The sequence below is a fragment of the Balearica regulorum genome, chromosome 2 (genome assembly GCF_011004875.1).
Source record: "Balearica regulorum gibbericeps isolate bBalReg1 chromosome 2, bBalReg1.pri, whole genome shotgun sequence".
Lineage (NCBI taxonomy): Eukaryota > Metazoa > Chordata > Aves > Gruiformes > Gruidae > Balearica > Balearica regulorum.
Window position 1 is genome coordinate 161,778,872 of NC_046185.1, and position 21,494 is coordinate 161,800,365.

Here is a 21,494-nt window from a genome sequence, read left to right on the forward strand (position 1 = left end):
ACCATAGACTCTAAAGGAATGATGTGCATGACTCTCTGATTCTGCACTTTTTCACTTTTTCTGGTTTCTGCACAGCCTCTAAGGAAGAAAGAAACTTGACAGGTGTTCGGCGTTGAGGTTCATACCTTGCAAAGACTATTTCTTTGAAATAAACTATCTATTTCCAAATCTGGAGAAAGCAGGTGTGGGGCTGGGGGTGGTGGCTCTTCATGTTCTCAGAGCTTTTGTGGTGCCCAGCTGGTCAGAAATGTGGATGCTACCAGGCACAGGACTGGAGTCTGGATGACCTGAATGGCAGCGGACATTACGGATCAGATGAACAAACACATGGAGCAATTGGGTTTTGCATGCTCAAATCAGTGTTCACAGCCTGAATTTTTACTGAGCAGGGAGTCAGGAACAAACAGCTCTCCAACACCACAGACACTGTGCCAATTTGCATGTATTAAGAAAAAGAACCAAAATTAATAGCCACATAGTATAAGATATTTTTTTCTTATGAGAGAGAGACCTATGCATACTGCTCATCACAGTTCCCTTGCAGTTCCCAATGTGAGTGTGCAAAGCTTACCTGGAAGGAGTGTGCTTTATTGCCATTTTAAAGACAGAAGCTGACCCTAAACGCAGGGATTCTTCTACACTACATAAAAAAAAGAAGTTCTTAATGTAAAAGGAAATCCTAGGCTCCTCCATGAAGACAGCCCGGTCTGGTGGAAAATCTTCCTATTCGTTTTAGGGTAGGATGATTTTTCCTCTGAAGCCCTGTGCTAGCTGACCAGCCCAGCATCACCCATGAGGTTTGTGATAAAGCAGGATAAGATGAGCCTGGTCCCCTAAGTCACAAGCTAGTGTCCTCCATGGAGCAACCTTTCTCCTGAATATGCATTCATTTATGTACCGGGGCTGTCTGCACAGCCAAGCATCTTTGTAAAACTTGCTCAGTTTGTTAAATTGTTTACCTATTGATGGCTTTATTGTGGCACATGGGTGACAGCAGGCCCAAGGGCAGGAGATCTCAGAGACACCAAGTCTGGGTTGGATGCAAGGGGCTGGATATCTGCCTGGAGAAGACAGCCCAGATTTGCAGACGATGAAGTGGCACAGAGGCTGACTGTCACGTTTAAACTTGTCACTTTTTAACAAGGTGTGACACAAACTCACCTCCCATGTACAGACCCAGCGGCTGACGTGGAAGGAGGGTCTTAATGAACACTTCTGCATTTTAGTGGTGACTGTGCTATAAAAACATCACAGTAGACAGGGAGACGGGATTCAAGGTCTGATGTCTTAGGACCCTTAGACACTGAGGAGGTAAAAATCACCAGTGAAACCTTTGTTTCCACCTCTGAGAAAGCAGATCTGAACCCATGACATGTTCATGCCCAAGAAGTTATTTTAGAGTAAGTAATGCCATAGGTTTGACATGTATTCACTAGTAATGCTTCTTTCATTTAAATCCTGCTCAGTCAGTGCTCGCAGTTAAAGATGAGAATCTGTGTTTGACTTCAAAACCATCATAAACTCATTTGAAATGCTTCCAAAGTGAGGCAGCACCCATTTTCTGTCTTCCTTATTACTTACCAGTTTTGTTTACACCCTGTACTCTGAAGTTGTGTTAACATACAGTTCAAAGCCTTCTCCTTTCATTCACTCTCCCCGTTGACTTAATATTGCCCAAATTAGGAGAAAGGGCTGAAGGATCTGTCTACTATCAGTAAGCAAATGCTCAGCATACTTATATACTAAAGCCATTCAACTAAGTCATCTTAAAACTGTAATATAATTGGCATTATTGAGGTATCATGATAGGAGTAACACTGTGGTACATATTTCTGTCTTTGGTGGAAAGTTTAGTGCAGAAAACGGCTTTAACCCCACAGAAATTTGGAGGTCCCTATCCAGAAAGGCTGGAGGTATAAGAAAAAGAGCTCGATGATAGCATGCTCCATGATAGAAACCAAGATCTGCACACTCATACACTTCAAGGGAAGCTCATTCATCTGTAAAACGAACGTAGAGATTTGAAAGAAAATTAATCAAATACAGGGCACCCAACACCCTACTTTGCTAGATTCACCCACAATGACTGAAAGTCAGATCTTCTCAAGGTCTTCAAACTGCCTTGGTTCATGCATCTGCTTGCTTCCTCCCTCATCCTGAATTTATGTCCTATAACTCCCCTTTCTCTCAAGGCAGATGTTCTGTTCAAATCCTTCAAGACCAGCCTGTGGATCTGAGCAGGCTACCATTTTCTTCAGAGTGCCGTAAATGTCACCCTGAAACACATCACAGGTGCTGTTGTCCTCCTGACACAGATTTACACAGCATTAGATATCTCTTCAGAGGATTAGGCCATGAAGCTGTGTGATATTTGGCAATGATTTACAAGGCTGGACTCAGAACTGAGTTTGAGACAACTTGTTTAAATGCTCGGCTGTTGGTTTTGAAGGTATCCCTGTCAAATTTTATTTATAAAAGAATTACTAAAGCACAGACTTGGCCATTTGGAGTTGATTAAAAGTGACCTGGAAAGCTATTTTTAGGAAAAAAATCAAGCCGTTTTCAAAATTGGTGCTGACTGCCCCACATAATCACAGCAAAAGGTGAAGTCAGCTGTTTCTGTTACTTTTTTCCTGTTACAAGGCTGTGCAGCCCAGAGCTGCTCTAAGGTTCTGCTTTGTGCTCTGCTTGGTATCAGAAACATGCTGGCACCCAGAAAATACCTCCAGGGTCAACATAAACTCCAGATTCACAATAAGGCACACATTTCTAATCTCTTTGCAAATAATTTTGTAGGTTTTTCAGGAAAAAAAATACCTCTGAAGACCAGGCAGGACACTGTGGAGAGCAGGCAAATCCTGAGGAGTCACTATTGCCTAAAAACTTTTCCTATAAAATGCACAACCTGCTGTTGGGCTTGAGCTTTTACCTCAACTTCACCTTTCACACCTCACCTTCACCTTTCGCATAGCATGTGTGCTAACAGGTAAGCTACAGAGTCTCTCATCTGCCTGTGCACTTCTTCTGACCCAAGAAACCTTATTATTATTCTTATTTCTTAGAATCACAGAATCACAGAATCACAGAATGGTTTGGGTTGCAAGTGACCTTAAAGACCATCTGGTTCCAACCCCCCTGCCATGGGCAGGGACACCCTCCACTAGCCCACGTTGCCCAAAGCCCCATCCAGCCTGGCCTTGAACACTTCCAGGGATGGAGCATCCACAGCTTCTCTGGGCAATTTTGCAGATGCTCTGCTTCTAGCATCTTCCTTGAGGGTCTTTCCAGAACTTGCTAGATCTTACTAAGAAGCTTTCACAGCTTTACATCTAAGCCTTCCTTATCCTTAACTTAATCAAGTAATATCCTCCGTGTTAACTCTCGGCTGTTCCTTATCCCCTTGACTTGCCGTTTATTTGGTGCCTCTGAAGTCCCTAGGATGATGTTATCACTGGAATTTGCTATCTAGTGTAAACCCCAGTGTACAACCTGGCCAGCAACGAGGGTCCCTAAGGCAGGGAGTGGTCCTCATAAATCAGTGTATTAAATCCTGCCTCCACAGACTTTAACAGCAAAAGTCTCACCAATCACATGGACTAGGATTTCATTCACGTGGCAGCTCTTCTCTTTTGCTTTCCTGAGATCATCTCAGCACAGCCCAACAAGAGCTCAGTTTTAGGTGTGTCAGCAACTTCCCAAAATTCATTCCACCTCAAAAGAGTGAAAACCCTGAAAGAATCAGCATTTATCGCTCAGCTCAATGGTAGAATTTCCCGGCAAAGGTCAAGCTTCAGGCAAAGCCACGTTGATGTTACTTACACACCTGGGCTGCTTCTTGCCATTGTAGACAGGCAAGGGATGTTGAGTTCTCTCTGATCCTTGCATTTAAAGAACTTTGTTGCCCCTGATCCTTACTTTCCTTGCCCAGAGATAGTTTTATCTATATATGTAAATATTTATATATTTACATATCTGTATATCTAATCATATTTCTCTCTATATATACATATATCTATATATAGATAGATATATCTCTGTCTCTATATCTACATATCATCTATATAGATAATATATACAAAAATATTCTATCTACATGCCCATATACCTGTATTTCTATATTCCTACATACAAGTTTATCTATATAAAATTTACAGCATATGTATGGCAGCCTCCTAGAGCTGGGTAAAGGGAGACATGAAAGAACCCCACAGCTCTCATTTTTGCCATTTTCAGTGTTATGGTCAAGAAAAAAAAAAAGAAATCTTTTAAATCTTGTGACTGCATTGAACCCCAGAAACACCAGCCATGGGGATTACCAAGCCTGTGGCCGGTGTTTTGAAAACCAACGTCTTGTCACCTCCGTGGCTTAGTGGCACTAGTAGCTCGGGTCTAGAGTGCCCCATTTTATGACATTCATATGTGTTTCCAGGGTAAAATCAAGAAGAATTGATGAATTTAGACTGCTAGGACACTGGCAATGATCTCTGAAGAGAGGCTAACCTCACTGATAACTGTTCAAAGTTATTACTATTATGTTTAAATGAGATTAATGTCTGAATTTCTTAATTATTTTGACAATCCACTACTAGATAAGATTTGACAAAAAAAAAAAAAAAAGAGTCTTGTCTAGGAATCAGGATGTTTTTTCAATAATTGCCAATTTTTTGTTTTACTAGTGGAATATTGTCATTCTTGAGATGACAAATGCGACTCATTTATTTACACCCAGGTAGCACCCATTTAGTGTCAGGTTCCCAGTGTGCTCACATTGGTGCTCACAATAATTAATCAGTTAACAGATATGCAGCAGTTTTTGGAAAATTAAAATTGTTCACTATGAACACACAGAGATAAAGTTATTCAATAAGGATATATGTCTTCATTATCTGACAATGACTTAAGAAATCAGTATTGTAAACCCATGTAAACCCCAGTGAAGCTGTCAAAAGAGAATTTTAAAGCTGCAGAAAAACAATTATAAAGTAGGAAGTGCAATAATGCAGCTTCCCTTCGGTACACACAGGGGAAATGGTCTTTAATCAGAAGATCACAGACTTTTTTCCCAAGGAACTATTGCATTTGTAACAGTAGTAGGATTCCTTCCTATACGCATACATCTTAAGAGCAAATAAGGAGCTTGCCCAGGCTCCCTAGCCATGCAATTCTGCTGGTGGAGTAATGGGAAGGGTGCTGTCTTTGGGAGCCTGAGCCTGACAGCATTTTCTATAGTGAGGAGGTGGGTTTGAATGGAATAGAGGCCGCTCCTCTCCTTTTCGTGTTCCTTCCCACCAGCACATCATTTCAGACAACCAGCCAGCACCCACCGGACCGAGAGGAAGCAGACCTTAGCAGCACCGCTCGAAGGCAGATCCTGCTCAGTACAGACTGCATTTTTGAATTAACCCCAGATCACCGCTGAGATGAATTAATAGCAGAGCCCAGGGAATAAGAAGTTCTGCCTGGGCAATGGTAAAAATCCTCCTTGGATGGTCATATAAACCCTAAAACTCATGAGAACAACGAGAACCTCAACTAAATGTCTGCCTGCTGCAGCACAGAGCTGTGAGCGATACCCTGCAAGCTGCTGTCTCGGGGAGAAGAGGAGACCTCCTTCCCGGTTTGGGCAACAGCACATGGTTCATGCAGCTAGGGATTTCATCAAATTAACCTGCTTGTTCAAATTAGGGGGGGAGGGAGCCGTGGAAAAAAAAAGGACATCCGAAAAGGAACGCAGAAGCTGAGTTGAAAGCTCTGGCCACTTATTTAAATAAGCAGTTTTGGCTAATGCAGGCCCCCAGTGCTTTCAAATAGCTTTTTGTGTGCCCCAGGAACACCTGCCTCTCCCTCTCTAATTGTGCTTTCTAAAAAAAAAAACCAAAACCACAACCAAAAAAAAGAAGAAGAAAGAGAGCTTGGATTACTTTGGGTGCCTCTTTTCAATCCAGTCTGGTTTCTCCTGTCCATTGCTGCCAAGGATAAGATAACCCAAAGAAATCTTCACAGCCTGAGCAGCAGCCCACTGCCTTTAAGAGCCAGGCCTGTGGTCCCAAGTTGCTCCCCTTAATTTGAAAAGGAACAAAATTAGGTTTGTACCCCAAATGCAAACCGGAAAAACTACAGGGAAAGGGGAATTTGAAAATAAATTGAAATACATGGAACTTCTTATTGCTGCTCTGAAATACTGTTGGAGAAAAGGGCTTGTAATGAGGTTGGTATTGTCTTTAGCATCTATCGTTTCTGAGCAGACATTTATTATCACCTTATTTTGAAAAAATATCTCTTTACCCTTTCACTCTGACATTACATTTTCTGCCATATAGATGCCTAGTTGTATGACCGCACCTATCAATCCAGAAATTGCATGTTATTGAATAAAGGGCATAAAAGTAAAGGAAAGTCTTAAATATTAGGGTGCTGGAGAGAGACTAAGGTGACCTAAACCAAATTCCCACCTCTGCAACCTGTTTCCTTGAATCACAACCCTCACGTTCAGGTAAAGACCACAAAGTCCTTTGAGCAGCTCTGGAGTTAGTCCATGGCATGGAGCTGAAAGCGTGTCTGCAAACGAGTTAGTGAGCAGCTTCCCGCACTGGCAGTGGAGTTCATTACTGCTGGTGGAGTGCTCTCCACGAGTATTATAATATGATGGGCTACACGAGTGCCTAGATTAATTACAAACAAAAATTATCTCCCGGAAAACCCAATGCTACTTCTTACAACTCAGGTTAAAAAAGGCTTTTTTATCATCCATTCATGTTTTTTTCTCCAGGACATTTCCTCTTCTTTTGTCTTTTTTTTTTGTTCCCCCCCCCCCCCCCCCCCATCTCACACTCAAAGTAAGGCTGTGAAACTCTGTTAATATTCCATCTTCTCAGCTTGTTTCCTATTCCTCATGTCCACGCTTTTTGAGGCAATGCTTCCTTTTCAGAGGGCAGCCTTGCTGCAAACAGCATGTGCCACTCCTGTTGGCTTAAATGCTTTTAAATAAATCATTCCTGCATCCTAATTGCTTCCTGGCGGTTTCCAGAAGAACCTCTTTATGTCTCGCTGTTCTTTTAATCTGTCACCTCCTTTACACCTGCTCAGGCTTTTCTAACAACTCCAGTCAATTCCCAAGGCAGATGGCTGCAAATCAAGAATTAAACCTCCGCTAATTTCTGAGGGCGAGTCGAACGACCTGCTGCTGTGAGCTTACATCCAGCGAGAGGGCAAACTGACTTATTGATTTGAGGTTTTCCCACCCCACCCTTTCCAAATGGATTTTCAGCCTGTCTCAATTCACCTTTTCACTGCAAACAGACACCTTTGCCAGATGTCTGAGTCCCGTTTACCAGCACTGGGTTGGGATGGATGAAGGATTGCTGTGATTTTTGGGGACCACGTGACACTCCTTGATGAGCCAAACTTTGGCCAAGACCCAAAGTCTTTCTCCTTGTTGCAGCAGCGGTGGCTGTGCGGGTGCAGCTGCCTTGAAAAGTCAGGTATTTCTACTGGGATTTAGAGCAAAAGAATTTCTTCATCATCAACTACGTTCTGCTTTTCATCCAGATGCCATGCAGAGACAGCCTTTATTTAGGGCAGCTGAAGAGGAAAGATATTCTCCCCTTACAAAGATCTCCAAACACACCGCACGATTCATCCCAGGGTACCTTCTTGATGCTGAATGCTGTTGTCAGGAGTAGACGGGAATATACTTGATTATTATTTATTATTTGAAGATAGCGTTATAATGCCAGGGGTGTGCATAGTGATTACCGAGAGAACATTTCCCTGGGGACTCAGCCCCATCGACTCTGCTCCATTTCCATCACAGCCGGTGAGAGTTTAGGTGCTGAGCTAAAGGGGTGCTTATTTCTGGGCAGGATTAGGATCAACCTTACTTACATATGGCATGATGAGAGGAAAAAAAAAAAAAGACAAAAAAAAGAGAAAAGTCTGTTTGGGCTGTTTTCACAAGGTGCTGTTCTGGATTCGCTCGATTCGCTAAAGCATTTATTTAATCAGATGTTCCAAATCAATATGAAAAATACCAAGTTGATACGGGAAATATGACATTCTTAGCTTGTAAATCATCTCTGTTTAGTTGGATTCTTGAACCTGAGTTGATTGTATATTGTATTGAATATGCTAGGATGGAGAGGGACTCTGAAGAATTATAGGTTGCCTGATTTCTGTCAGAAAGGACAACGGTACAAGTAAGAGTACATACTACAAGTATGAATCCTCACCTTCATTCACCTTAGCACAAAGCACCCCAAAGCCAACCATACCGGGGTAGGACGCCAGCACAAAGTCTCTACACCATTGGGGTACAGTTTTCAAATTTCATCCCAATTCCTTTGATCTCTCACCCCCCTAATAAAGAATCCCTGACCCCTCTGCAGGCTGCATCTCTCCCTTCACTTCTTCCTTCCTCCTCCTCCTGCCACCAGTCTCTTGAGCAGCTCCTGGCCATCCTGAATGGAGCCACAAGGCTGGTGGGAAGAGGTTTTGCAGTCTGCAACTGTTGGGGTTGTAAAGGTGCTGGTCATCAGGGAGAGGAACTATAGGACAATCCTCCTCTGTCTGGGCTGTTAAGTACAGTCTACATCTCTGTCCCAGCTCTGAACCTCTGTGCAAGGGAGAACATCTCTGTATAAGGAATTTGGCTGCTACACTCACAGCAATGGAAAGGGCCAAGTAAGCTGCATGCAAGAGCTCAAGGGCTTTATTCATTATTTTCTTTTTAAGCATATTCTTCTAAAAAAGGACATTGAGATCAGCTCCATCTTTAAATAACTTCAAGAAATCAAAATCATTGGTAAACCTAGTTCAGCACAATCTCAGTTTTTCAAAAGTTGAAATTCTCCCTCAGTAATTGAAATTCTTCAGTAATGGCAGTAATTCTGCATATTGCAACCGTTTCACAAGGTGCAGGCAGGCAGTGAGCTATGCTTACTACTGGACTTTACTCCTCTCCTTCATTTACTGCCCCTTTTCCTCCAGCTGCAATGTGCTTCATCCTGCTTTGCCTTGTCTGAAACCGAGCTTGTGCTTCCACTTGGCAAAGCCCGCTTGCTCTCCTTTTAGCATCTATGTGGTAACTAACATGAGGTGCAAACCAAGATAAGACAAGACATTTGGATGTTTTTGCATGTGTTATGTTGAGATAAAGCGTGGGGAGGCAGAAGGGAGATTTACAGTGTCTGCTGACCCGCTAACACACATTAAAACCACTTATCTCTTCTTCATGTGAATTTTTTTTTTCACTTATCCTGAATTAGCCAAAGCTAACTTTTTTTGTTGTTGTTGTTCTTTTCCCTTTTCTTCAAAACCAGTCTCCCTGGCTTTTGGAGAGTTTTTCAGTTTCCTATTAGTTGTCTGCCATCAGCAAAGGCCCAGAAGAATGTGCACTGAGATATCTTCAAAAATCCCACATGAGCATTTGCTTTGAGAAACTGGAAGAAAACTCGTTAAAAATGAATTCTGAAGTAATAGTACTGTGTTGTAACCCATGGATTTTTGATAACTTGCGGAGAGCACTAATAAGTTCACTCTAAAGATGCTTCTCCAAGTGACAAGCCGTAATATTTTTACTTTGCCTCTACTGTATTTTTGTCATTCTGTTCCTGTGTGATTTTCTGAACAGAAACTAGATGAAATTCGCATGCTTTTAGGATAGTTTCCCAAGAATACAAATTGGATTTCAGTGCTGTTTGGGAACAACTCATTACAGCAGATTGTGTAATTACTGAAAAAGCAAACAGAAATCACCTTGCTAATCAACAGGGAATACAGATGGAAAAAACAATTAAAGTAATCAGAAGCCATCAATATTTACTTCACGCAGCAAGTTTTTAATTGTCACTTAAAGACAATCCAACACAAGGGCATAATTTAATTCAATTCAATTTTTGACTAGGGATAGAAGGACTGTTTTAAATTGTTCATCTCAAACTCAAAGATTGTTAGCTGCTTTTTAACTTCTCTGGCAGTGAACTATACTAACTAGAAATCTTAGAGCATGTGCTTTCCAGGAAACTATCTTGGAAAATGTAATATCTGTATTTTTTTAGGCATTCAGTGAAAAATGATGGTGCATTTAACAACTGAACATCCACGAGCAGTTCCTAAACTGGCAGCAAATGGGAAATTTGGAAAGCTGCTCAGTGGGGAATACAGATCGCTAGGTACAACCTCAACAGCTCCGGGCAACACCAGAAACGTGTTGTGTTATAACCATTCACAAAATGCAAGAACCTACATGTTATTTTACTTTCATAAAAGCATCCACAAAATCCTGCCTAGTGGACTTGTTGAATAACTCCTTTGAGATGTCTGGCCTCAAAAACCATTGCTGAGCCTTGCTTGAAGTGTTTTGCAGACAGATACACTGCTTAATGCTGTTGTGAGCCCCTGCCTCCACAGCGGCAGAGCGGGCTCTCTGGGAAAAGGGATGGAAGGAGCAATCTTTCCCCGTGGTGAGTCAGCTGGAGACAAACTGGTGGGGCATCAGGGCAAAAATTGAGAACTAGAGATGATCTTCCCCTCCCTACTGCAGGACGTAGCCTTAGGGCCCATTGCTGGAGGTGGCTTAAAGGGAAGAAGGCTGCCAGCATCTTTAAAAAAGCAAAATTGCTTAAAAAAATAGCTTTCCCAAGTATCAAATCCTCACAGATGGAATAATCTTAGAAAGAATTGGTAGAGAAACCCTCACCTCCTCTCACCTCTGAAATCAGTAAATGACAATCAGGTTTTTTTAAGCCTGGATTGGGACTAACTTTTGGTCAATTAAATTGAACCCAAAAGCTGCAATGGAGATGATGGATTTGTGATAATGGACTTTTGTAGAGAGATGACATTACTGCCCGTTTAAGAGGATTTTTCTGTGTATGCCACGGGCAATGAAACTTGGCTGTGACTTTTTTCCTGAGCATTCTTACTAATGAGTTAGGGACTTTACAGCCCTTTGCCGAGAGCTTTCTCGTGACAGTTTCTGTAGGGTACCGGTCTCTCCGCTCTGCCTTCAACGCATGATCAGCGAGCAAAGAAGCTGTCGACTGCAACACCTCTTGTCTTTGAATGATGCTAAGCTCCAGATTGCTGCCTTTCCCAAACTGACCACTGCAATGGAATAATCCATCCTCTGTCAGCAGAGGCTGGGACATAGCTCAGAATTAATTGGCTGAAGCTCAAACTAGATAAGCTCAAGATAATATTTATAGGTCAGAGGAAACAATTGAAAGGAACATCAAACATGACACCAGCATGCACAACCGATGGAGTTTATCTGCCCCTTGTTTTAAAACCCAACTGACTGCCTGTTGCTGGACATGCCTGGTTGAGGGTAGTTTTCATAAACGTTCTTTTTGAGTGCCATGTGTCTCTGTCTCTGGCCAAGTTCAGACTCCTTGTTTAATCTGCTTTGTATTAAGAGGTTTTGATTGCATGAATGCTTGGAAAATATCTATTCTTTGTGAAAATATTTGCCTGTGCATCCTAGCAAAGAGAATTATGCATGGACACTGTTCCTGATGGTGATACTGATGTCTGTCTACACTTCAGATACGCTTCTGTCTCTGCTTTTCCCTCATTTGAAAACAGCTGTGGACTGAGTGCCCATCACTCCAATTCATGTGCATAGAGGAGCTGTAGCTGAGGTTTAGAAGGGGTTACTTTTAGTGGCTATTTGCAGGGAGGTAACGTATAGATGTTCATTAATGCTTTTTGTCCAGTTTATTCGTATTTGAGCAGACATCTAAGGCATCTTTCCCAAGTTCCCTAAGTTGAAATGAGTCTATATTTTGTGGGTTGATTACTCCTTTCTGTCTTCCTCCTAAAGAAATCTGTTACAGCATTGTTGATAGGACTTTATTGTATTGCAATGTATTTAAAAGCACTCTCTTGTGGTTTTGCTACACTAGCATACTTCTTTGAGATGCAGAGAAGCCCATTATCAGAGATCATCCTTTAGGGATTCTGCATCCAGCAAAAATAGCTCTCAGTTTGTGGATTACTGTGTGTTTTGATGTTCAGGCTTTGCAAGACAGAATTTTCTTTAGTAATCCACAATTGTCAGATGGAGCCTTTGCTATTCCACAGACCCAAATCAGTGTCAAAGGTCTTTCACAAGGCAGGGTAAGTAAAAAAAAAAAAAAAAAAAAAAAAAAATTCAACAGCAATATGCTTATGTCCCCTCTGGGTTTACTTCCCATTTAGAAATAGTGAATACTTGCAAATTTTGAGCTGGTTTTATGAATTATTCACAACAGAAAAAGGATTCTGAGTTGCATTTGTACAATGAGAAAACACAGATGATAGATGGTTTCACATGTCCAATGAAAAATCAACCATCGCAGCTTGAATTTTGAATACCGATACCAAACTGCTAATGAATAATTTGCAGATCAGGAATTTTTAAGTGAATAATTTTAAACAAATAAATTTGAGAAAAATCAGACAAGTGGTTCATCTGCTTCTTTTGGAGCAGCTAATTCTCCCATTCACTCCCTTCTGCAGCTCAGTTGCAGTGATTTGGTTCTCAAAGGACCAAAAAGAAAATGTAAATTGAAGTAAAAAGTGTGCTGAAAAAATGATAGTGTATTACTCTGCCAATTCAGAGTGACAGGGTGTGTGAGCAATAGGGTAGGAGAAGAGCATCTGTTAAACTTGCTAAAAATATAGAACCGGGCTCTCATAATCCGCATTGACTTTGAAGAAAAGAATGGGGCATGGGGAAAAGCTTTATTCATTGAGAACACTGAAGGGCAAGCGATTTCCTAGAGTCAATTAATAACTAAACCAACTGAAACAAGTTGGGGCAACTTTTTGGCAAGATCAGGAGCATGCAAAAACATTTATGTGTGGGTTAGAAAGTAAAAACTTCTAGGTCAGTAAGAAGGCTCTGGGGTGGATTTGCTGGGGATAAGGGGGGTCCCATGGCCCGTGGTCCCCTTTCCCCCACCACACTGGTTTTTGCCATATGGACTCTGGAAGTGTGGCAGGGGAGGTGAAGTCCCTTTCCCCAGCCCACCTGTGGCTGCCTCTACAATCCGTTGTTATACTCCCAAATCCCACCATTAAAAGCCGCATATGTAGCTAAATTTTGCAGTTACATACTGGCTTTGCATTCTCATGTAGCTCCTGTTCCAATGGTGGTTTTTGTTTTTTTTTTTTTTTTTTTTACATGGAGGCCAGGATTTAGCTTAGCTTCTCTTTTACTCTCCTTGGTATTAATCAGATGTCATTTCTTACAAGTGTGAACTCAATTCTAGCTGTTAATGATGCAGCAGGACTCCAAACTGTTTTAGTGAATCCGTCATGCAAATTGCTCCTACCAGGAAGACCCCTACTTAGACTTGTGACAATATTCAGCCCTCATCCAGCCCTTCTAGTCTTCAGTAGCTCATCAAAACAATAACTCCAATAACAAATTCCTGGAAGCCTATAGAATACTTTAGGTGAGTCCTATTAGTCCCATTTTAGAGGTGGAGAACCAGAAAAGAAAAGCTATGTCACTCAACCTAAACCACAGTGAGCACAGTTTTCAGGGTTGGGCTTTAACTTAGGAACTGGTGGTTTCCAATGTTGTGGTTAGATAATTAAACCAGGCCTTCCTCTTCTGTTGAAGTTAATCTGTGAAAAACGAGTGCCTTCCCTTTAAGAGGTTTCCAAGCATGTATGCAAAGAGAAATTTATGACCTACAATTTATGTAAAGAACTTCCTTTTCATAAATCAATTTATTAAAGCTCTGGAGAAGCTTCCAAAGGCTCTGATCCAGCAGTGCACTTAGACATGTCCATAACTTCAAACAAGTAAATTGTCCCATTGAAGTGCTTTCCTGGACTGGGGCCAAAGAAAGTGCAGTTCTCCCCTGAGTCAAGGTTCAGATGTAAAATGGGGAAAAATAATTCATCAAAAGTTTAATAAGTTACAGAGTCACGGCAGAGCTCTGCCAGCCTTCCACATTAATGCCTCAAGCTAATAAGAAATGGCCTCAGGGAGATAATTGCCTCCTTATTGATAGGCTGTGATGAAATGTTAAACCTCATGCAGTGTTGCTGGCTTTTCCTGGCAGATTCCACATCCAGGCAAATGTGAAACTTCGGAGGTGACGTGCCTGGATCTAGAAACACTCTTGGGGCATAAGCTCCCTTTTGTTCAACTATTACTCGCTTTTAAGGATTATCCTTGTAGGAGAACTAAGCATTGTGGTATTTCAAGGATTTGGAGTATTTTGTAAGGTTTTTTAATAGTGAAATGGTTTTGACAAGAGGACTATTCACACCTTCTTCTGGACTCCTTCACTAGAAAATACTTGGGGGACGGTACTGAACATACTGTTACACGCCGCTGGCAGCCTCGCCGGGAAACTACGCCAAGGACAGCTTCTCTAATCTGCTGAAAGACTTGTGTGTCGAGGTCATGTGCGGAGCAGTCGGAGGTAACCGGACCTTGTGCTAGCTGGGAGTGTGGAATGAGTTGTTAAATGCTAAAAAAAAGAGTGAGTTCCTAGGGACGAGAAGAAAATGTGACTCAAATTAGCAGGGTGACACCTCTGCGTAATGATACGAAGCAATGTTCTCCGCTCTGGCACCCTGACTCCTGGGGGTGCACAGTTACATATTAAGTCTGCAGACCTCCTTCGAGGTTCGCCTAAGGTTGTTGCTCAGAATGAGTGACAGCTGTCATTTTGCAAACACAAAGCTGCCAGACTTAACAGCCCATTCTTATGCATTATAAAATCCAACAGAAGAAGCATCGTACTTCCAAAATGATACTTACATCTACAATTAGGAAGTCAAGCCAGCACCAGGCATTGGTGAAATACTTCTTGAAGCCATAAGCCACCCATTTCAGGAGCATTTCCAAGACAAAGATGTAAGTGAATATTTTGTCAGCGTACTCCAGCATGGTTTTTATGTTTTTTCGATCTTCAAGGTAAATATCTTCAAAAGCCTGGAAGTACAAAAGATTGATTAAAAGCTTTTGCTAAGCTGTGTTGGAAAGCATCGGTGCTGCACGGCAAGTCTATAGTATCATTTGTACTGTCTGTGATTTCTGATATATTTTAATGTTACCACCAGAATGAGTGCATGGGCACAGATAGGACTGACCCTAACCTAACCGAGGTCTGTTCAGCTTTCCCTTACCATGGACGCATGCTTAGCTGTCTCTCTCTCCAGCCTCTACTGCCTGTACTGACTAGACATCCTTTGAGTGTAAGAGGAGCTCAAGCACCCCAAAATTTGGGAACATGAATCTGTGAGCAGGATGCCACTCCGAGCTGCCCGAGGGCATCCTGCCTCAGCTCCCCTTGGCTGTGCCACTGCTATCGGGGCACCTCAGATGTCCCAGGGCACAGGACGCCTGTCTGGGAGCAGAATCCAACCCTTATATTTAGTCAAATACGTCTTATTGCTAATGATGATAAATTGGGTTATTAACCTGCCTCTGTTACAGAGTACCAGAGTTCCCTGACTTCTGTTCAGCCATCACATTTCACGTAGCTACAGCTATCCGCCTGAAGAAATGCTCATTATTATTCACTTAACAGAACAATTGTGTTTTAAAGGTCAAGGTATCTATCTACCCATCTCATCTGTCTCTCTAACTAATCATCTTATGCATAGCATCATCAAAGGACTTTCAGTATCTGTATCAAGCACAAGCAACTTAATAACCCCTTTAAAATATTTAAGATATAAAATGATACACCTCCTAAAATAAAACAAATAAAATTGCCTTATAATTTAGCATTTACATCAAATAAAATGCAGGATCCTAGTGTCAGGGTTGCATATTTACAACCCATTTTGGGGTTTCTATGTTGAGCAGGGGTTACGGTCTGCTTCCCCAGCTACTCAAGTGACTGTCATTACACCAGCTGCTCCCGCGTCCCTGTACCATGGATGACTGGATGACCCGGGTTTTGATATGTTACTCTTGTCCCACCGTGTGACCCAGAGCACTTGGCAGCAAGAAACAACATTATTTGAGAGGGTCTGTGCTAATCATCTTAATTACCTGCATTTACCTATTTCAAGATCTGTAGCTACTTTCTAAGGAACTTCAAAAAGTTAGCAAACACCCGGTGCCTGGAGATACAAGAAGCGTGTTACTTGTCACTCAAGCAGTCACACTGCTCTTTTGCCTGCCAGGGAACAGTAATTAAACTGACAAGAAAGCTTTGGCAGCCTGTGCCAAAGCTTGTCCATTTGTCCCCACACTTCGGGGTGATGTTTTCGCTGCAACTCGGTCTCCTATCTTGCCTTCAAAAATGATATTTCAAGGGTGTGAAAGAGCTGTTGGAGAAAGCCACAGAAAACAATACACAGAGAGATTGGAGTTTATCACTTCTTGTAGGGGCTCACTCACTTTGTCAGATGACTTGCTGTACTTTGCAATTACTGCAAAAAATAACAACAAACTATTTAAAGTGATTTCCTCTTCTCCTTCCTTTGCTTTCCCTATTTTCTACTAACTTGTCAAAAAGTACATTGTGTTTTGTCTACTAAAAGCACACTGTGAGTCAGGAAGCAGCTTAATAAAGGATGAAAAATAGGCTACCTGAATGCCTCAGGTGCACTGTACTTTTGCACGAGCTATGGATATTACCCAAATGACAAAACTCTGGTGCTTTGCATTTTTTCACGGTGACAACAGATGAAATCTTTGCAATATAAAACATCATCAAGGGTTATTTCTTCTGCTTTGCTTTGTGTGTTAAGAAAAAGAGTTAAACAGGATACTTGCAGTGTTATCCACAATTACTATTAAAACACAGGGTCTCAGTTTGGGTGTTTATGGCCTAAATGTATAAGAAATTTTTTTGGATATTTTGCAGTAAGTCATAGATATATTCTGGTGATTCAACTGCCATACAAAGCTATGCTGGCTTTTAAACTCCCTTGAAAACTTAGCATGTCCTAGGGATGTAGCCAGATGAGCTTAGTTTTTGGAAGAGCTCACCCCAGAATATCAGAAGGAAAAAGTTGTGTGTTCCCTCCAGTGTCTCCAAATACCGAAAGGCAGTGTTGACACGTGAGAAAATGCAGCATGATTTGCCCATATATGGAATTGCACTGGCTAAATTGAAAATCGCAAAAAAAGTAAATGGATGCATGCAATGAAAATTAAATGAGATTTATATTGCAGTGCTCAGTATCTAAGACACTTTTAATTACATATGTAAGGAAGTGTATTTGTCTAAAGTGTATTATAGCAAGCGACATGCCCCCTTTAAAATGTGTTAAAAAATTAACGTGCTGATCCTCAAGCTGGTGCAAAAACTGTCAGACTTCATTGATGTCACCAAAGCTATGACAATTTTCAGCAGTCTACTATTTATCCAAGTTTTTCAGCCCCTCGCTTTTCAAAATAAAATAAAATCCACTGGGTGAAATTTCAGCCCATCTCTGGTGGACCTGGAGAACGGTCTATTCCTTTCATTTTGCATCAAGATTTACGTATTTCCATCTTCTTGTCTCCCTACAGAGACTTTCTTTAAACTACATAAACCCAGTACTTACGTGTTTTCCCCCTTTTTTAGGCCACTGATAATTTATGTTGCTCTCTTCTGGAGTTTCTTCAATTAGCCCATGTCTTTCCCAAAGTGCAATGCCCAGAGCTGAAGCCAGTGCTCCAGCTGAGGCCTCCCTGATGCCAACTGGAGTGGAAGAACATGCTTATTTATACAGTGGGGTCTTTGGCTTTCGCGTGGTGGTGCTGTGATGTAGCGTAGTCTATCCTCTTTGTTGCCTGTTCTCCCCCCCAGCTCTTTTAGGTAAATCTGCTACCTTACCAGTCATCCGGCATCATGCCTTTCTGCCCGTGATTATTCCTGACGAGGTGAAGCAGGAACCTATCTAGGATGATGTTCCTCTTAATATTTAAGACAGATTCATTCATTTGACTGAAGTTAATCCTGACCTCCAGGAAAAGACTGCTAACCTGTCCAAACACGGTACTGCCTGCAAATTTAGTAGGTGTATTTCTTACTCCATCACAAAGTCAAAGATTAGTGACTACCAGACCTGGAGAACTCTTGATATATCCCTTTGCTCTGCAACTGGCTAAAAATCTGGGAGAAATCCCACCAACTTCAGTGACGTTCCTGACACATGTAAATGACCCATGTAAATATATGTGTACTGGATGGGAGCTTAAAGCAACGGCCTCAAACAGAGGTGCTTAACTCTTTTATCTAAGTGAGCCTTGTGGGAGCTGGAGGAGGGAAGGAAAAGGTGAGGATGAACGACTAGCACAGCAGACTGGATTCAAAGCATGGAGAGAACAAGCTGGCTCGTAAAGCCAGACTCTGAGAAACTGCATGCTGGCTGCCATCGCTACACAGAGCCCAGGGCTGATAACACAGAGGAGATAATCCCAGTAGGCAGTGGGATCTCAGGAGGAGAGGATACCTTATCAGAGTCCTGGGCAATGACCAGCCGGCCTCCATACATGCACGTTCAGCTGGATGCAAGCAGGAGCTATCTGTGCAGGGAAGGTACAGTGGTTTAAGCTAAGGTGTATTCAAAACATGATAGGCACCCACTACCTCTGTGTGTAGCGCTGATTCAGTGCTCCCTGCAAAGCTGTGATTTTGTTTTGCTGGTTACAAAATGTGTCAAAAAAAAGAAAAGGAAAAAAAAGCCATCCCTGGAGCAAAATACAAGAGTCCAGATGGGAACTACATCAGAACAGTTACGGGACACTGAAGTAGTAATTCTGGGACACCTTACGCAGACTTCCTTATGGATTTGCTTTTCAAAATATGTGCATGTCATGAATTTATGTTATAACAGAAGAAAATTCTCCCCTATATGGTAAAAACAGGTGAAATCAGAAAAGCAGACCTGTTTTAGCCCCAAACATGCTTTGCTTTGAGAAGTGAGCAGTAAGGGCTTGTAAGGTCTTAGAGACAGCTAACTGGAGAACACCTTCTCTGAGACCCACATCCACTTTCAACCAGCTAGGAAATCCTGTAACATTTACCAGGGCTCCACTGCTCAGCAGGATCATGAATATGATGAAAGTTTCAAACCAGTTGTGTTCAACAATTCTGTAGCAGGTTTTCCGCAGCCTCCACCAAATTTTGCCCGGAAATTTTGTGATGTCCACTGAACAGCATGGGAAGAATCGCACACAAACTGAAAAGGAGTGAAACAAAAACAAAGCAATTGTTAAAAAAGCCCATTTGATTCTTAAAGCTGCAATAAGGAGCTGCTAAACAAGATTTCTTCTAGCAATAAACTGCTGCATGGAGTCTTTCCTTCCTTGTTTTTCTTACCGACCTCTTCTGCTCTGCCTTCCTTTTGCCTCTCTCACTCCTCTATTAAAAAAACCCCAAACATTCAAAATCACTTAAAACTTGCCCCAGTGATTTCTCCCAATGATTTTTATGATACAGAATATGTTGGCCACGAGTCACCAGTGCCTTAGGTTGATCGCATTGTGTTAGCTGAGCTCAGGTAGCACTGCTGATCAGGACTAATGACTCTAGCCGGATATTACCAATAGTTTCCACATACTTTTGAATGGAGGAAGGATATTTTCTTAGTACTATGATACTGCTGGAATTACTGATTAACAGTAGCAATCTGATGAAAGGGAGATGAGGGGAGGAGGTGCTGGGGACCAATATGCTGAAGGGACTCAGACAGCAAAAGCAGGAGCAGATTTTGATCTCTTGGACTCTCATGGGCTTGAACAAGGCATTAGAACAGCTTTGGAAAGGTATTTAGGAGGTTAAATCCCCTTTGATGCCAGCAGAAATTTAGATATCCAGGCTCTGTCCACAGTGGGTTCCCCACTGCTACTTCATAGCACTTTCTGACCTGAGTGACAAACACTTTGTGACAGTTAAATGTTGTGGTGGTAATGGGCACCACACACGGATCTCTGATAGGAAAAGCCATGGCCATTTTTAGTCTTTTTAGCAACATTAATTTGCTATAGCAAAAAGATATTGTCATTGGGAATGGACAGATCCATCTTTCCCATTTAGAAAAGCACCATGTGCATTGCCTCATGCTGGGTGTGAACTTAAAATTGTGTGAGAGGACACCCTGGTAGCCAGGACTTGTCCTTTTCCAGGCTGGCCATTCAGCCTTATGTTGGATAATTTGACTCAAATTTCACATTTGCTGATAATGACCCTCAGAAACTACTTTATTTCCAAAAAGCAAGCTTTTTACCCTACATCTAATCCATGTGTTGTATAGAAAGAGACTTAGCTAATGGAGATTTATAAGTCCCATCATGAGAAAAAAAAAAATCACAGGCCAACTGCTTCCGTAGCTGAAAGGTGGCCAAGGTCGCTAGCATGTCTTGAAGTACACAACAACTGCTCAGAAGTGACAAGAGAGGACATCTCACTATGGTGATGTAATGCAATGTTATTGCAAGTAGGAATAATATGTAGGCAAGGAAGCTGGGGAAGGAAAGAGGGTGAGTGCCAAGGTTACGCAGGCAGCAGATGCTGCTAATTCAAGGTGGCATAACTGAGGCGCTTGAGCTGCATGTGATATGCGAGGAGATCAAGTGCAACTCCCGGGATGCCGGGATTCCCAAGCAGCTGGAAGTGGGTCTGTGCTGGCAGCAGACTCTGCCAGGAGGAAGTCTGCTGTGGTCCTCCTGGCATTTTCTGTACTTTTTTATTATCCCATATCCCTTCTATGGAGCAGCAGAACTGTAGGATGTGACTATCATGTTTCGTACATGAATCATTCCCAGAGCTCCCCTTTCCCTCACATTTCTGAGGTGTTTGGTAGGTGTAGGGTCTTGGTTCTACGAGGTTTTGGTATGGGTGTGACAGGACAGTAAACCATTTATGCAAAAGTAATGGGACAGTGGTGCAAGTAACTACCTGTCCTCTAAAAGCTTCCATCACACAGACCCACACCAGTTTCCAGCTTATCACTGTGTTCTGGAATTCAGAGAAATTTTGGGCTCAGTTGAAATACACTAATTTAATCAAAATATTTGAGAAGGGCATAATGCTAGGAGAAGATAGAAGTGTAAGAAACATCTCTCTGCCTCTTTGTAGGTCAGGTACCACTCCAGCAAAGGAAAGTTTTACCCCTCTAAGCATTTCAATGATGAACACCAAAGAATCATGTCAAGGGATAAAAGGATATCATGTTAGTAACTACTTTTTGCTAAAACCAGTACAGTGCTCAGAGACAGTAATGTGTGTGATTTGGGTGTATTTTAGGAAGTAGGTACATGGAACAGACTTCAGGAATGTAATACTGCATGGTACCAGCTAACATACTCATATGGCAGCTCTGCTTAGAGATGCCCATGCAGTATAGTCCCACCGGCATGTCACGACAGAGGGGACTATTAGTTGCATCTCTTAGCAGTGCTGCCAGAAAACTCTTACGCTACACTTTCCCCACAACCTGTATGGTCATTACCAGCTTTCAGGTGTCTGGTCCGCGCTCTGTGCTGCTATGCAGGTACACTGGCCATCTCATTGCCAACTCAGCTTTGGATCAAGAAGATCAAA

General features: G+C 42.0%; 1 protein-coding gene across 5 annotated transcripts in view; it reads right to left on the reverse strand.

Moving 5' to 3' along the window:
- The window catches only part of SCN5A (sodium voltage-gated channel alpha subunit 5), a 218,959-nt gene that overhangs the window by 21,101 nt on the left and 176,364 nt on the right, over window positions 1–21,494 (reverse strand). For all 5 annotated transcript variants that reach the window (XM_075746729.1, XM_075746728.1, XM_075746727.1 and 2 more), the window contains 2 exons: window positions 18,977–19,131; window positions 14,765–14,938 (listed from right to left, as the gene is read on the reverse strand). In XM_075746729.1, the coding sequence (XP_075602844.1) occupies window positions 14,765–14,938; window positions 18,977–19,131 (329 nt within the window). The remainder of the gene's footprint in view (window positions 1–14,764; window positions 14,939–18,976; window positions 19,132–21,494) is intronic.